The sequence below is a fragment of the Amphibalanus amphitrite genome, unplaced genomic scaffold, assembly GCF_019059575.1.
Source record: "Amphibalanus amphitrite isolate SeventyFive unplaced genomic scaffold, NRLGWU_Aamphi_draft 000007F_arrow, whole genome shotgun sequence".
NCBI classification, from domain to species: Eukaryota; Metazoa; Arthropoda; class Thecostraca; order Balanomorpha; family Balanidae; genus Amphibalanus; species Amphibalanus amphitrite.
The window spans coordinates 493,170-510,208 of NW_024881503.1; the positions used below are offsets into that span (position 1 = coordinate 493,170).

The following is a 17,039-nucleotide window of genomic DNA, read 5'->3' on the forward strand; positions in this document are numbered from 1 at the left end:
CCGCTCGAGAAGGTACGTGCCGCGTCTCGCAGAGATGCTGAATATCAAGAACTACGCTCGCTTATCCGTAATGGCTTTCCTGGAACCAAAGGTGAACTGAGCAGTACTATGAGACCGTACTGGGGCGTCCGTGACCGACTCACTGTTGATGACGATCTTATTGTTTGCGGGGCGAGGTTAGTGATACCTCGGGGCCTCAGAGCAGAAGTACTGCAGAGTTTACATGATAGTCACCAGGGTATCAACCGTACAAAAATGAGGGCCAGACAGACCGTTTACTGGCCGAACATAGACAATGATGTGACTAATGTGGTGTCTTCATGTCGTCTTTGCAGGACGTTGTTACCCAGCCAGCAGAAGGAGCCCATGATGACGGAGTCACCACCCACCAGGGTCTTCGAGCGAGTCTCTGTTGATTATTTTCACCATGCAGGCAAGACCTATTTCGTTTACGTTGATCGTTTGTCGAACTGGCCCATTGTCAAGGAATGTCGTACGGAGGCGACATCACGCCAGCTTGTTGGCCTCCTGAGAGAAACGTTTGCCGCAACCGGTGTACCCACTATACTTCGTTCTGACGGCGGTCCCCAGTTTGCGGCTAAAAGGACCCGGGATTTCCTGAAAAGGTGGGGCGTGACACTTGTCTTATCCAGTCCCTATTACCCTCAGAGCAATGGACATGCTGAAGCTGGCGTGAAGTCAGTCAAACGACTGATAATGAAGACGACCCAGCACGGCGAACTGGACTGTGACGAGTTCGCAAGGGGACTTCTCGAGCTACGGAACACCCCTGGCGAGCACGGGCGGTCGCCTGCCCAAATCCTGTTTGGACACCCGCTACAGTCATCAGTCCCGGCTCACCGCAGGGCATTCGCTGTCGAGTGGCAGACGGCCGCTGAGAAGTACGACCGGTCTCGCGCTCACGCAGCTGAGTACGTCCGTGATCATTACAATAGTACTGCCAAGCCTCTCCCCGCCGTGCGCATCGGCACAACCGTCGATGTGCAGGACTCGCGTACGGGCCAGTGGGACAGGACGGGCATCGTGGTCGGTGTGGGTGATCATCGTGATTATCTCGTAAAGTTGCCCAGTGGTCGTGTATTGTGGCGTAACCGGCGATTTTTGCGCCCCCATCGTCCGCTGTTACCTTGTTCGTTTCGCCCATGTAGCGTTCCGTCGCCGCCTGCACGTGATAGTTCGCCCGCGGAACGTGACGACTCTCGGCTCGTCCGATTCCGCCTCGATGGTGTTGATGCGCCCTCTGTGGCGCCGTGTGCTCCCACTGTCACCTGTGAGCCTGCTCCATTGCGTCGCAGTGAACGTGCGCGCCGTGCTCCAAGTCGCTTGGTTATTAATCCGCGGTTGAAGTCCTATGATTAAGGCACTGTGCCCACGTTGCGGCACTCGCTGTAGTTTTGTTACGTTGGTACGTTTGTGTCCATGTGTATGTGGCGCAGAAACATTTTCTTTTTCTTAAACTTAAACTGTTGTACCAGTGCAGTGTCACAACAATTTGGGGGAGGTGTACCGGCCCGTACCTGTGACCGACTGTGGTGGGCTGACCGGGATCGCCTGCGGCGCCTGGGGGCGCCGGCCGGGCGGACGGAGGGTCAGTGTGTGCTGTGGACTGGTGGAGTGCGGTGCGCCAATACACAACACAATTATGGCGTTGTAAAATGACCATGTGTTCATGTTACAATTAAATAATGAAAATAATACAAGCATGAATGTTTGTGGCATTCGAGATGAGTTCTTCTTCTGTGTCAATGATATTGATATGGTTATATGAGCATTGCGGCTTTGTATTGTTTTTTGCTGCGCCACGTTTGAATTATTTGCTATATAATTATCTATCGCTGCCAGATTCATGGATAGAAAATAGTGAAATAATTTGAATGGATATGCAGGTCGTTAATGGGTTTTGTGTTCCCATTCCGACCTGTGTATTCTGTGGAACTGCATTTTCTAGCGCAGTGCTCACCGAAAGGCCCCGCTCAATGCATAGGGTGTCGTAAGGTTATCGGTTGGTTATCGCCGATAGATTACCCAATCGGCCGTCCGTCTCAGCCGCTGGATTACCGCGGATGGGCTTGCGCAGTCCAACGTGTTGCGCCCACCTCCGGACGAACGTAACTCGGGTCTGACTCGGCCTGCGCGATTCCGACGCGGACGGACGCTCTTTGCGTCTGAAGCGGGCTGACCTGGTCGGAAATCCAGGGCTTATCGGGACAATCGGGCCCAGGCGCTTTGGGACCCGCTCTTTTGGGCAGCTTTGGTGCCGATCTGGTCAGAAAGAGGCAGTTAACGGCGCCGTTTGCCGTGGTGTCGGCTCTTTCGCCGTGTCAGCGCCGAAGCATGCGTTGCATGTTAAGTAATCGCTGACCGCAACAACGTCTGTCCGTAGCGGGTGTCTTGTAACGCGGAGGACCCTGCGTCGCAAAACGCGCCCGGTAGGGACCTGTGGTCAGTGCGCGGCGTCTATGCATGTACACACTATGTACACCTCTCCGGTAGCCTCTGCATCAAACCACCAGTGGTTCAGTGTCTCACTTTCCCGCGACAGAGACGCGGTGGCTGGACAGCTAGGCTCGACAAGGCCGCCGGGTTCGGCCGAACGGTGGCGAGATGCAGGGAGCTCATCTGAGCTAAATTTAGTCGGCATTACGTCAAGCTTCCGCGAGACGGACCGACCATTGGCGACTGATTGTCAGCTGCCGGCGAGCGGATTTCGTTTGTCCTCGAATGGGTTACGGAGTCCGTCGCCCTAGGACCTGATTGGCGGGTGCAGGGTGCAGTGTTGGTAGGCGGGGTTCGGCGAACTCCAGAGCGGTGCTCCTGCTGGCGCAACGGGGCGTGCGCTGAGAGCAGCATTTTTGTCGTGTGTTCTTTCAGAAGTTCGCGTCGCTCAGCGATTGCGCTGGACGCTGGCGTCCAATGCTCAAGGACGTTTGGAGTCGACCGGTATGTGTTTCACGAGTGGTTTTCTGAATACGAACGGGCACCAAGCCGCCACTGGCTATAATGAACTTGTTGCGACCATCAAATTCTGCATGTTCGTACTACGGCTTAGTAACTCCCTTACAGCTGACGAACAATTTAACATTTATGGAAGCTACAAATTCCAGTGGACAGGTCAGGCCAGCGACGTTCCATTGTCGCTGCCTTGGCCCTGTTTCACCGGTGATAGCAGCACGCCCATTTTACGACTTGTCAAATTGGGTTTCCATGGAGACATCAACAGGCCCATTGCTCCAACACTACCACAAGTGTGACGTCAGCTCGCGCAATTTGATAGCAGCGTGGTAGCAGCAGCCCGTGAAACACCGCCCTTAACTGAGCAGGTGACGCTTACCGCGCACTGGAATGGCTGGTTTGCCCGTAATATTCATCCTCTGTACCGCTAAGTGCGCGCGGCTTGGCTCCACGCCGTTCAGGATTGCCGCGACCCGCTCGGAATCTCAGACGTTGCCCCGGATCGGGCGGGATTGTGGCGGATTTGTTCATGGCCGAGCGGCCCATGAGGTCGACCTGGGGCTGTCGGCGGGGCGTCGTGACTGGTACGAGCACACACGACCCGTATTGAACTTGGCGCGCGTGGCATTGGTAGGAGTTGGCGGCGGCGGGCGGAGGCCGAAACTCGTTCATAACCAGATGTTATGAAAGAGCACGGGTTTACCTGTTACCGTAGCGAGCTGCCGACTGGTTTTCAGTAGTGATGGCAAATCTGATAGCTGATTACTTCTCATGATGCGCTTCTACTTGTCTAGAGTGAGCTTTTGGATCGGAATAGTTCAGTTTCATCCCGTTCGGTATGATATAAATTTATACACAGGTTCAGTGCTGCTACGTGTAGCACACTGTAAGTATAAGATACAAGCTCGTTTTATTATATAGCATGCCTAATTCTTGTAAGAATTCGGCTTACAAAAGAACTTGTCGCTTTGAAATAAAGGGAAATGTAAACCTTTGCCCCTAAAATCGGATTACTAAACAGACGAACCGATTACCTCTTGCAGGGAGTGTAACATTATCCAGGACAAATCAGATAGTTATATCCGGCCATCTACCTTATGAGGGGCATGAATGCGCATGAAAAACGGATTAGCCATGATTGCTATTTACAAAATCCGTTAAAAAGGTCCGTCTGTGTGCTCAGTCACTGCTCATGTATCGTAGGGGAGACCCGTGTAAGACGCCCAGGGTAGATAAGACGCCCACCCCCCCATAATTAAAAAAGTTCTTGAGCTATCGCTTGTTTTTGTTTTTAATGAAGCAGAAGATCCTTTCGTGTGATGACAGGCGAGATTTGGCGGCCCTGCTGTGGTTTATGCGAGGATAAGGTGGGTTTTCGTAATTTTATCTGTTTTCTTAGCGTGCAACTGTCAATTCAATCCGTCATATAACTTCATTCAATGTATTCACAACAATTTTGATGGTATTTTCATCAAAATCCGTCATTTATTCTGTCGGAAATGTATTTGCTGAATGCGTCGCGTTTGCCGAAGTTTATGGCATACGATCGCACTAAAACATTGCAAAAAGTTCAAGAAGCCCCGCCCCCTGGCCCTGTAAGACGCCTACCCGGGGCGTCTTAAACACAACGAGGGGCGTCTTACACGTTACTTCTAAACATCCGAAATTATCCGTTTAGTGAATGTATTCTTCCAAATAAAAGGCTATCAGGGACACGGGAAGTAGTTTGAAGTTTGGGTGGAAGGGAATTAGGTCCACGAGACCAACCTACCAACCAAAATTTCACTTCCTCGTCTCGCGGATTTTGGCCTCTTCATTTTGCAGAAATGACAAAATTACATTTTCAATTAATCAATAAAAAAGCTTAGCGATGAGCATCTTAAAGTTGGAGGTGGTGCCCCCCCCCCCCACCCAGCCGCCAAAATGGGAGGGATTTTGCCACCATTGCCCGTCCTCATCCCGCCCCCCGGTTCCAGTGTCCTTGAAAGTTATTTCTAAGAGTCCTTCAGCTGTGTGTAGGAACCTGTGTCCATGACATGTTATATTCGTCTTCTAATTATCATTTTATTCCGCACCTACTTTATTTTAAGTCATCCGACATCCGTTACACTGAATATATATTGTAGGTATACCTACCACTTACGTGAGGCCAATCCTTTGTCCTCTTTCACAGCATGCCAAGAGTACGGAGATCTTCGAGAGGTGCATATGGCCAGGAACGGCTTCAGAACGCCCTGCAGGATCTTCGCGATGGTGTGTCAGTACGGAGCACGGCGAATCGCTGGGGCATACCTGCGAAGACTCTGAGAAGGCACAGAGATGGAAAGGTCCGGTCACCTGGACAAATCCATCTGGGGAGATTCAGCTGCGAATTCAGCCCAGAGCAGGAGGAGTTGCTTGTTGAGAAGATCCAATTCATGGAGAAAGTCCTCTACGGCTTGACGACATTTGATCTACGCCGCATCGCGTTCCAGTTCGCTGAGAGGCTGGGCATTAAGCACCGGTTTTCCCGAGATTCGAAGATGGCTGGAAAGGAATGGTTAAATGCGTTCCTGAAACGGCATCCTGGCTTAGCCATCAGAAAGCCGGAGCCAACCAGCCTAGCGCGTGCGGTGGGGTTCAATCGGCCACAGGTAGACCGTTTTTACGCCCTTTACCGAGAGTTGCTGGATAAGAACAGCTACGGCCCGCTCCAGGTGTGGAATGCGGATGAGACAGGAGTGTCAGTTGTCCAGAAGCCGGCCAACATAGTGGCGCCAAGGGGCAAAAAGCAGGTCGGCAAGATCACCAGCGCTGAAAGGGGAAAAACTGTAACAGTCATCTGTGCAGCAAACGCAGGTGGACAGTTCGTACCTCCGGCCATGATATTCCCGCGAGCCCGCATGAACGCTTCCCTCATGAATGGTGCTCCACCGGGAGCCATCGGCATGTGCACGAAGTCAGGGTGGACTGACGAAGACTGCTTCGTGAAGTGGCTCCAACACTTCATCTCAACGGTCAGGCCATCAACAGATAACCGGCATCTGCTCATCTTAGATGGTCATGCGAGTCACAAGAGTCTTCACGCTGTGGAGCTGGCCCGAGAGAGTGGAGTGGATCTCATCACTCTACCTCCCCACTGCACGCACAGGCTCCAGCCCTTGGATGTTTCTTGGTTTAAGCCGCTCAAGGCAGCTTACAGCGCAGCGGCTGACAGCTGGATGCGGGCAAACCCGGGAAGGAGGATCTCCGAGTTCGAAATCAGTGCGATCTTTTCGACTGCCTACCTGAGGTGTGCTTCGGCGGAGAAGATTGTGAGTGGATTTCGTGTGAGCGGAATCTGGCCATTCGATGACAGCCTGTTCACCGATAATGATTTCGTGGCAGCTCTTCTCACTGAAGAACCCGAACCCCAGCCTCTCCAGGAAGCCGAGCCGACCGATCCCGTGGCCAGCAGCTCCGGCTCCTCTGGACGCGCGCAGGGATCCGTGCTCCGGGACGCCGAGCCGACCAATCCTGTGGCCAGCAGCTCCGGCTCCTCTGGACGCGCGCAGGGATCCGTGCTCCGGGACGCCGAGCCGACCGATTCTGTGGCCAGCAGCTCCGGCTCCTCTGGACGCGCGCAGGGATCCGTGCTCCGGGACGCCGAGCCTACCGATCCTGTGGCCAGCAGCTCCGGCTACTCTGGACGCGCGCAGGAATCCGTGCTCCGGGACGCCGAGCCGACCGATCCTGTGGCCAGCAGCTCCTGCTACTCTGGACGCGCGCAGGGATCCGTGCTCCGGGACGCCGAGCCGACCAATCCTGTGGCCAGCAGCTCCTGCTACTCTGGACGCGCGCAGGGATCCGTGCTCCGGGACGCCGAGCCGACCAATCCTGTGGCCAGCAGCTCCGGTTCCTCCGGACGCGCGCAGGGATCCGTGCTCCGGGACGCCGAGCCGACCAATTCTGTGGCAAGCAGCTCCACACAACAGAGTCCCAGCTCACGTAATCGCGACAGCCAACTCCTAGCAGACCTGTGCGCCTCGCCTAAGGCGCACGTTAGAAAGAGAATCCGCCGGGCTCAAAAGTCAGAGATTTTGACGTCGTCACCGATGAAGTCGCAGCTTGAAGAGAAAGCTGCAAAAAAACGAGCCAAGAAAGACACATCAAATGGTTCTCTCCCCAAGAAGTCTAAGAAAATGAAGAAGTCAGCCTCAGAGACCCCCCAGAATACTGATGACAAAACTTCGTGTCTTGTGTGTGGCATGCAATTCCGTTTGTCATGCGAAGAGTGGGTCCAGTGCGCCGCGTGTTCTCAGTGGGCTTGTGTGCCCTGTACGGACCTAGAAAAGGGCCAGCTGGGTTACACATGTGACTTCTGTCGCCCGGCGTCGTTTTGAACGGCATGCCCGTTCAGGTTCCTGTTCTTGCTTTTAGAGTGGGCTCACCTGCCATTTTCGTTTGTCATTGAGTCTGGTGATATGTACTGGTAACGTTACAAGCACGAACGTTCGTCATATCACGTTTAGCATTGTTTGAAATGTTTTTTTTTTCTTACCGAGCTTAAGAACGTTGAACTGACGCAGACCGATGTGCACAAGCTGTGCTGTCTTTCAGGTGTTGTCCTGTTTTGCTATGAAACAGTTTGTATTGTCATTGTTCGAATTAATGTGAATTGGCTGTTCAATTTCCGCTAATACAGCCAACTTCCTAGATCTCAGGCCTTCAGTCAGCAATATGATAAGATGCCCAGGGGGTGGGCGACTTATCTCCCCCTAATTGTAAGACGCCCCTTTGCAAGCCTTCAGAAAATCAATTAGATATCTCATCGCTGAGCCGTATAATAGTTTTTATACTGATTTTCTGACAGGAAAATGTTGTATCTAGACGTCCGTGAAGAAATTAGGCTGATATGTCCAACGAATAAGGAATGGGAAGAGAATTCGCTTAAGGGAGGCGTCTTGCACGGGTCTCCCCTACTTGTCTGATATTAAACTGAACTACTTGTATGTCTTTTTCTTTTCTGCTCTACTGATTTTTGAATTTAGGAATTATTTTAGTCTCGCTACGTTAACCATATTACACATACTAGTATCTTCAGCCGTAACTACTGTCTTTGACACTTAATTCTCGAATATAGGTGGTTACTGCGTGCTATTTGCGGTTAAAACTATGGGGACGTTAACCCTCGCACGACCAGGCCATTTCTCATAACACGAACGACCAGGGGGGGGGTTGTTACGACCCCCCCCCCTGGCGTTTCGAAACGGAAGGTCGTTGAGCTTAGCGGAAAAAACCAACGGATTGCTCTCAACGAGATCTCGCGATTGGTGGTATATTTTTTGGTCCTAGGTCAACATTTGACCTACTTTTGACCGGTCAAAGGTCAAATTTTCGGAAAAATATACTTTTTTCAACTTTCGGCGGCGATTGCGGCAAAACGGTTAGAGATATCGACTTGAAACCTTCACTATCGTGTTCCTTGATCAATTCTCTATCGTTTGGTATGTATTTCGTTTCCCTAGCTCTAAAAATGGCGCGTTGGTAGCGCCGGAAGTCGGCAAGGTCACAGTCGGCGGCAGAAATTCGAAAAATCAAAATTTAAATTTTTGAAATCTGATTGCATTTTTGGATTTGGGAGGTCCATTTGCTCCCTATAGAAGCTAATATTGCTGCATATTCCCATTGAGGTGACAAGAATTAGCAAAATAGTGGTTCGGGCGCTTTTCAAAAATAGTACCGGACGCTGTTCCTCTTGTGACGTCATAGCTCCGTGACCTGACCTGACCCGGTCAAATTTCTTATACCATATGATAGCCAATACTTGCCCCAACATGCATGGGAAGTTTCATCACGATCCATCAACCGATGTCTGTACCACCGGCAGGAAACCTCGGGCGTTGGCACTCAGTTTGTGAAAATCCGGCCGGAGGCTGTACCTCTTATGACGTCATAACTCCGTGACCTGACATGACCCGATCAATTTTTTTCGGCAAAAGATGCGCAAAGGTTGCCCCAGAGGGTATTGAAAATTTCAGCCCGCTACGACAAGCCGTTTAGCGTGCACTTCGAAAAAACCTCAGGGGGGGGGGGTTGATACAACCCCCCCTAGGCGTTCTAGGGTTAAAGGAACTATCCCACCATCTAAAATGTTGTTAAAACCAGTTAAATTGTGCCCGACTTTATAGATTAGATGACCAGGAACACGGTTCTGGCATTTATTTTTCATTAAACATCTTAGGCTTCCCATATTCCAAACACAAACTTTCAAATATGTGACGTCACAGCCCAAAATTACCTCCTTCCCAAGGCCACATTACTGTCACAAAGCTGATTCTTTTTACTCTGTAGGCACCACAACAAAGTTCAGACCAAGTTTTAAGCGATTTTTCAACGAACAAACCCATTTAAATCAGAATGACTAAACGAGGTGACGTCACACTAACGGTCGCTCCATGTTGAAGATAGGGCCTTGCGCAAGGCCCATTTCCAAATGAAGGAAACGAATTTCTTCAACACCAAGAGGCCGCGGGGGTTGCAACCTAGATAGATAGTGGTTTCTGAACCTCGCCGCAAACTTGGCTATCTCAAAACCCCATGTTAAAGGTGGGATAGTCCCTTTAATATGCGATGAAAATTGAATCAATTTTTGTGCCTGGAAAATCCTCCCGGGGGTGCCGCGGAGTGTGCCTTCAGCAAGATTTGGCACGCGTGTCACATGGGCTTATGTTAGCTGTCGTTACCAGCATTAGCTGTGGCAAAGCCGACGACTGCCCAGAACGCCTGGTTACCGTTATGACTCAGGTATAATCTTCGATTATTTTGCCTAGTAACGCGATGCCGTCCATCCTGATATTGGCCGTAATATCAGGATTCTTATACCGCTACATTCTTATTTTTCTTCTTAAGCATTGCTTCCATTCTGCTTTGGCCAATGGCCATATATGTATAATGCACAAAACTCACGTTTCGTAAGGTAGAGGGCTTACTGTTTCACCCATCCACCCTACCGTAGGTATTTCCAACATTGTGTGGTCGGAAATTGGATAGAGTATTAAGCAATTCATTCTTACTATTTATAGATGTATTTTTCATTGTTATCAGCTTTGTGGTTACTTGCCTGATGAACTTGGTGTTATTTATCAGGGGAAAGATGATGTTATTTGAAGCTTTCAAAGTAAGTGTCTCGTAATTTCTGAATGGGGCACGCTCGCTAAAGCAGATAACTTCAGGCCTAGCTGAAAAGACGGATTGAAAATAACTATAATCCATACAAGTTTACTATAATTCGTTCACTTTTAACATTATAGAAGATGAAGCTGAGATTGTGGATTTATCCCCGAATGTATGCTAAAACACACTATAGGATCCTCGACAATTCACCTGGAAATGATCAAATGCCTTAACCCTCGCCCTGGCAGGGCATTTTTCATAACACGGCCTGGCAGGGGGGGGGTCGATGCGACCCCCCCCCCTCGCGATTGGCTCCTATGGCACTTAGAAACACCAAATTTGGTAGTTAGGTGGGCCCCCTGGAGTTTTCTCCCCTGTGCAAATTTGGTTGCTCTAGGTCAATATTTAGGGGGGTTTTGGGGGGTATAAATGTAAAAATTTCGCTAAAAACAGGTCAAAAGTTTTTCGCTTATAACTTTTGATCTAATTAAGATAGAGCAAAAAGAAAAGCACCAGTGAACTCAGCAGTCAGCACGTCAAGGCGCGTCGAATGATATACTTTTTAGCTTGCTTAAGTGTACTTAAAGTTTTTTCTTAATTATTTAGTAAACTTTAAATAATTAATTAAGTTCAAGTTAACCAAATTGCATCATATCGTATATCATTCGATTCGGCTGATCACCAGGAACACAATGACACCATTTTGTAGCTCTAGTGTCATTATGTCCCAAGTTATTGGCAAAAACGTCATTTGACCTCATTTGACCTGACCCATGGATAAGTACACCAAACAAAGAAGCACCAAGTGACCTGCTGTTACGTACTGTGGTTTCAAAGCACAAAAGTGATGGAACGAAGCGGATATCTCCAGTATTTTCCGAATTTATTATTTTCCCATAGGTTTAACATTACGACGTAATGACCTCTAACTGACCTCAGGTCAGTGACCTCAAAAAACCCGAACTATATGTTATACAACTCGGTGACCTTAGCACATCCTGAAAGTTTGAAGGAAATCAGTCCAAAACTGTGAGTTGGACAGGTGTAAAAAGAAAATTGAAATTTGACCATGACCTTGTACCGGTTTTCTGACCTGGTGACCTGATCCAAGGTCACCCGGACCTGAAAGTTTCAGGTCATATGTAAAAAGGTTGCCACATAAGCTGTGCCAGCCGTTTTTACGCTATCTTCAAAAAACCTTAGGGGGGTCGCATCGACCCCCCCTGCCAGGGCGAGGGTTAAGGCAAGGGTTTCTGTTAGAATTGGTAGAATTGATGGTAAGGGCCACCTTTATATTTTACGGTGTTTGAGCATCAACTTAACTTTTCCAAGTCAATGATAGATATGTCTCTTTAAGGGAAACATGTTTTACAGTCAGCCTAACTGAAGGCATGCTCTTTGTGATCATGCAAAAAAAAAGACAGAAAAACGCAGTAGCGAAACGGTCGTACATTCCTCACATTGCATTCGTTGGTAAAAACGACAGCGTTTTATGCAACAATAATCCGAAGATCAGCGTCTTAGCAGCAACCAAGCTTCTGTGTCTCACTAAAGCAACGCTCGTGGAGCTAGTAGCGCTTTTGCGTTGTTCTGCATGGCATAAGCGTCGCTTTACAGGAATGTAATACCCCCTTAAGTAGGTTTTCAAGGAGATATAGTGCTTTTGACGCTGGTGCCACCAGCGATTATGTGACCCGTGACTGCGCTGACCTTTCGCCCAGTCCTCTGTTGTTTATCCTTCGCGTAACCTTGCTATTCCCGCCAAGCGTATTAATGCACATCAGTTGGCTTAAACACTTCATGTGACCTGATGCGGACTGCTTGACGCGAGATGTGTTGTATGTGGAAGCATTACGGCGGAGTGGTGAAATATCATGTTCACAATTGCCTAAACTGACGTGACGTCAGTCCGCAGGCATTTAGCGCCACACAGAGACGTGAGATGACGACTCGTTGTAGCCGACCCGACGCCTCTCCTGCAGATCATCTCCGCGAGTCACTCTTTAGCTGACCGAGAGTTCTTGCAGGCCCTCTACCCGCTCACTTAGCTAACGTTTTCTGTTTTCTGCGTGCTCTACATCAGAGCCTGTACTTTCCCTTTAGGTAATGTAACGGCAATCTTGCCTGTCCTCGGTCCTTTTAGCTGCCTCTCCGAGTGTGCACACTCTGTTCGTAAGATGCGTATCTCTGCTGCATATGATACTTTTGCGAGTAGATAAAATGTCACTCCATGCTGACTTGTCACCTTTAACGGCATGTCTTTCGGCATAGCAGCTCCGACATTCGACAGATCTTTTGAATACGTCTCATGTCTGTTCTTTTTAGGAAAATCCTGTTAACATTTGACACTTCTTTTTTCGGCAGATCCTGTACGCCAAGAGCGTGGACCAGCGGAGTCAAACGTTCGAGCGCTCGCTGGCAGTCGGAAAGGAGTATATCAAGCAGACCAGAGGTCTCATCCTGAGGGCCGCCATACAGGCCTCCCAGATCGCAGTGCGGGTCAGTAGCGCGGGCTCTTAGGGAGTTTTTATCATTTAAGTTTGTGATCGTAACATTTCATTGTTTGACGCCGTGGCACGGGCTTAAACAGTGATTTTTACACGCTTTGCATCTTAATTGGGCAAATTTGATAAAGGTTATTAATATCGTTACGTTCTAAATCACCCGCAAACGGTCTTGTCACTTCAGGTGACGTTTCCCTCATCCCATTCTTACTCTTTGTGCTGAAAGCCAAATTTCGAAAATGATGGTCTCATGTTCAAAACAATTGTGGTAAAATGCGGTTTATTGTGTCTATTTTGCATTTGTGTTGGCGTCTTTCTGGCTTGCGTCCATCTTTTTGTTGAAGCCACCGATCCTTGTAGAGCAAAGATCACTGGCTACTTTACCTGTTGCGCCGGCTGGCACTGTCATTCCCATTTCCCTCGGTATGTTCTTTCGTGTTTGGAGCGTTAAATGTTCCGGTGTTTCTTATCAAGGTTGTGATCCCCACATACAGTCGTGAATATTTTAGCATTACATTTCTGCGATGAGCAATGTTATCTTGTGATTTAATGCGACTGGTTGCATATTACAACGCATGGAAACGTTGTTCATGCAATGTTAATGCATCCTCGTTTCCCCTGTATGCTACTTTATTTGCACCGAAACTTTAATCAGCTCAAGACTGGCAGGCACAATGGCTATGGTAGGTTACCAATGATATTATGTAACCATGAGCTAACCCTTCGAGTGGAACGTAGTATACTGTCGGTGAGCTTATCCAAGCCAAATTTAACTTCCATATATCTGGAATTGCATCGGGACGCTGCAGCCACGCACATGTAAACGGACATTGTAGTAAGGCTCGGAATGCCATTGTCCTGTCTTTTCACTCCATCATCCCGTTTTGATAATCCGGCCTCTGTAAGCACGCAAACTCCGTATGGCGCCGCATTTAAGCTACATCTCATGAGAGCCACTGATCCACGTGGGCTGACGGCTTCTAACCAGCATCGCCTAGTCCCGGACTAGTGGTCCTGCCCAAAATCAGACCCAAGGACGCAGACTGGTTATCAACCCTCGAAGACGCACTGCAGTAACCCGCCGGTGGCTGCGAGTGGTTTGAATTGCCCGCACTGTCGGGGCTGGACTGCCTGTGGGGCAGCTGTGGTGAATGTGCAGCGGGCGCAACATGCAGAGTTAATTTGGACGCCCGTTCGGCCCATGTCTGCGGTTCTGTTTCGCAGGGAGTGGTGCCGAGTGTGGTAACTCGCCAGAGTGGAGTGGCGCATTTGACCTCGGGGGTCTGTTGAGTGGCCACCAGCAGTGGCCGAGGGGCGCGGCGGTCAGCCCGCAGCCGCCAGACCGCACCACCGCGGTATCTGGGTCTGCTGGCACTTGTTCGACAACTGGCCGCCGGCGCAGGGAGGATGACTCATTGTCCTCTCCCCATTTCTTGTTTCTCCGCTTGTTTTTACGATAATGACGGCAAAACACAGGTGTGCAGAGGTGTTGTTTTGTCATGTTTCCCTTTGCTATTGATAGATCGCCGGTTTGACTGAGGAATTCTGCTCTAAATTATTTTGAATGCCCTTTCACGTCATCAATGGTCCTATTATTAAGGCCTGGCTACACTATGCGTTATCTGCGTGCGTTTTTGCAGGTTTGCGTGTTTTGCGTAATATCGTTCTAGGAAAAAAGTTATAAACAATATAATTTTTACTTTGGTTATATACAAAAGCTAATATAACTCTTATGTAACTAAAATTTAAGGTGAAAAACATCACAAAAACGTAATATCGTTCTTTTTTCTAGAACGATATCACGCAAAACACGCAAACACGCAAAAAACGCACGACGAAAACGCATAGTGTAGCCAGGCCTTAACGCTGTATCGACGAGTGTGGAATTTTTCTACCGCCTTTCATCTATCCTTGCCTCTAAATGTAGTTAGGCATGATAGGACACGAAAACTTCTGTACCAAATCAGGGCACCATTTATTTGAATTTACCTGACTGGAATTTGATACAGTTTGATTGACTTGGTTAAGATTCATTGAAATGATTTCCAGAATCATTTACCTATGTATTCAGAAGAATTTTGCACTTTAGGAATTCAAAAGAAGCAATAGGTATTCATAGCCCACTTAAATGAAATGCATTCTAGAAGTAACATCCTAGTGTTTGGGTAATTGAGGCATGAATGCTCCCGCTCCGTCGTTCAGCTACCAACACTCGTAGTACGTTTTCGCCATGTAGGTGTGCTGTTCAACTCCTCAGAAGGTCGAGAGGATGGTTCCGTGCTAAGCGGTAACGAGGGGAGCGTCTCTAAAAATAGCGTGCGATTCTCTATTACACGTCATTATACATATACGTAGAACACTCGTTCCCACGCTTTTAAGATAAAAATGAGTCTTGTCTTGGAATGTCGCTTAGCGACCACATTCTTAGTGAATTGCTTCGACGTGGGGTAGTTATTTTAAGCATTGAGCCTGAGGTTACGCCACCCGTTCATTTGCTTTGGACAGTGGACTTCCAGGTAATTGACCGGGGGACAAATGTTAAACTTTTTTATCAAAGCCGAACGCAGGCAGTTGAGAAAGTGACTGCAGACTCGGGCACACGCTAAAAAGAGCTGTTAGGGAATGACGCTCAGCATTGGAAATTGCCACTGCTGGCTTAACTAATGCTTTTGGAAATGTAAAACTCAACGCGTATCGCAGGTGGGTACCGCATCGTGCTCCAGGACCTGGAGCACGATGCCCGACCTGGAGTCCAGGTCGGGTATAACTAGTGTGACGCTCCCTCGTCAAGCTGCCTGATATTTGAATCTAGCCACTCTCCACCAAACCCGCGTGTTGCTGTCGAAATCGAGACCTCTACCGTCGAGTTTTGAACCGTATTCAAGAGGCACGGAGGACTTCGTATGGCTTGCACCCTTATTTGTCCCCTGTAATAAATATGGGGGAATATGGGCCCTACCTTTCTAGACAAATGTTGATTATCCTCTGTAATAAATATGGACGAATGTGGGCCCTACCCTTCTAGACAAATGTTGATCGTCATGACAAGTCTGATACTTATGTAAATGATTGCTCATTCAATGCTAATGTATGCAAAACGTATGCATCCTTTGTAAACAAGTCGATTTCCATGCATTTGTATTGATGAGGTTAATAGTTATATCACCACTCGTTATCCAACTTCCAGTGAAGTAAAGAAATTGCGTTCCTCTGGCACACCCTTAGCATTCTACTGCCAGTTACTGACCTGACCTGACCTTGCCGACAGCTACCGCGACGGGAGGACATCCAGCCAATGGACGCCAGCCAGGACGGCACCGAGTAGCGCCACCAGCCAATCAGCGGCCGAGTCGGCGCCGCGACAGCCAATCAGCGGCCGCGCTCCGCTGCGACAGCCAATCACGGCCCGGCAGGTGGGTTGGGGCGCCGCACAGGAGCCAATCAGCGGCCGCGCTCCACTGCAAGAGCCAATCAGCGCCCGTCTGGCGGTTTGAGGTCAGACGGCGCGCCCGGCTGTGATACTGGGAGGTCAGCAGTGACCTTTGACGAGGTCAAGGTCAGGCAGAGCGCGTGTGTGGCTATCGCCTGGATATCTGGGGACGGCTGATCTATCATCCAAGAGTCGTAACTTAGGGGGACAGTGCTTGTGACAGTGCTTGCCTTGCAACGTGCGGCACAGAGAGTCTGCAAACGCTTGTCCCGCGCTTGTATCGAACTGTTCCCGCTTTGCTCGTATTTCATCACACAGTGGGAAAGCTGTACGAAATCAGCTGAGCTCCGCCCGTAATGTATTGTCACATTGCGTCCTGTGTCCAACTGTCCCTCGATCTGCCGGCTAGTGGAAGTGTAATAACACCATCCTGGTTTGTGAAATTTCGCTGGGTGGGGTTGTGCCCAGTGTCGGGCCCGAGTGTCGATCTGTATGGCGGACGTGCCACCGTGTCTGAACTGACACTGTGTGACACCTATGGTGTCACGGTGTCGCGTGGACTGGACCGCACTGAGACCGTTCATCACCGTTTGTATGAGTATACCTCGATGGTCTGTCAACGTGTGCGGAAATACACACTCAAGGAAGACTGTGTTACTGATCTCCTCCGAAAGCGTTGACCGGTAGGAAGCGATGCATCATCAGCGCGGGTGTGCGATGGCTGGGTCTCGGGTTTTGCAACTACACTCATTCTCAACTCGTTGGGGTCAGTAGCTCATTCAGTACACTCATTCTTTTGCAACTAGTGCTCATTCTCCTCATTCTTGACTTCTCGAGATGAATTCATATCGAACGGCCACTCATTTTCATCGCTTCTGATAGTTCGCCTGCCACGTTACAATCCTTTTCATGAAGGTAAATTATCGTAATTTACCGTTCATGGAATGCATTCCTCCAGCCCATTTGCCTGTGAGCTTCAGCTGGCTGGGCTCCGTGGC

General features: G+C 49.3%; 2 protein-coding genes across 4 annotated transcripts in view; both read left to right on the plus strand.

Annotated features, from left to right (window-relative positions):
• LOC122378372 (COP9 signalosome complex subunit 1-like) overlaps positions 1–16,690 on the plus strand; it is a 62,846-nt gene extending 46,156 nt beyond the window's left edge. For all 3 annotated transcript variants that reach the window (XM_043359360.1, XM_043359378.1, XM_043359367.1), the window contains exons 12-13: positions 12,472–12,606; positions 15,880–16,690. In XM_043359360.1, the coding sequence (XP_043215295.1) occupies positions 12,472–12,606; positions 15,880–15,936 (192 nt within the window). In that variant the 3' untranslated portion in view covers positions 15,937–16,690. The remainder of the gene's footprint in view (positions 1–12,471; positions 12,607–15,879) is intronic.
• Positions 4,251–7,649, plus strand: LOC122378365. The gene is made up of 2 exons (XM_043359347.1): positions 4,251–4,340; positions 5,147–7,649. The coding sequence occupies exon 2, from the start codon at positions 5,148–5,150 to the stop codon at positions 7,332–7,334; it is 2,187 nt and encodes a 728-aa protein (XP_043215282.1). The 5' UTR covers positions 4,251–4,340; position 5,147; the 3' UTR covers positions 7,335–7,649.
• Positions 16,691–17,039: the final 349 nt, after the last annotated feature.

Coding starts and splice junctions, on each gene's coding strand:
- LOC122378365 (XM_043359347.1), top strand. CDS start 5,148: ATGCCAAGAGTACGGAGATCTTCGAGAGGTGCATATGGCCAGGAACGG.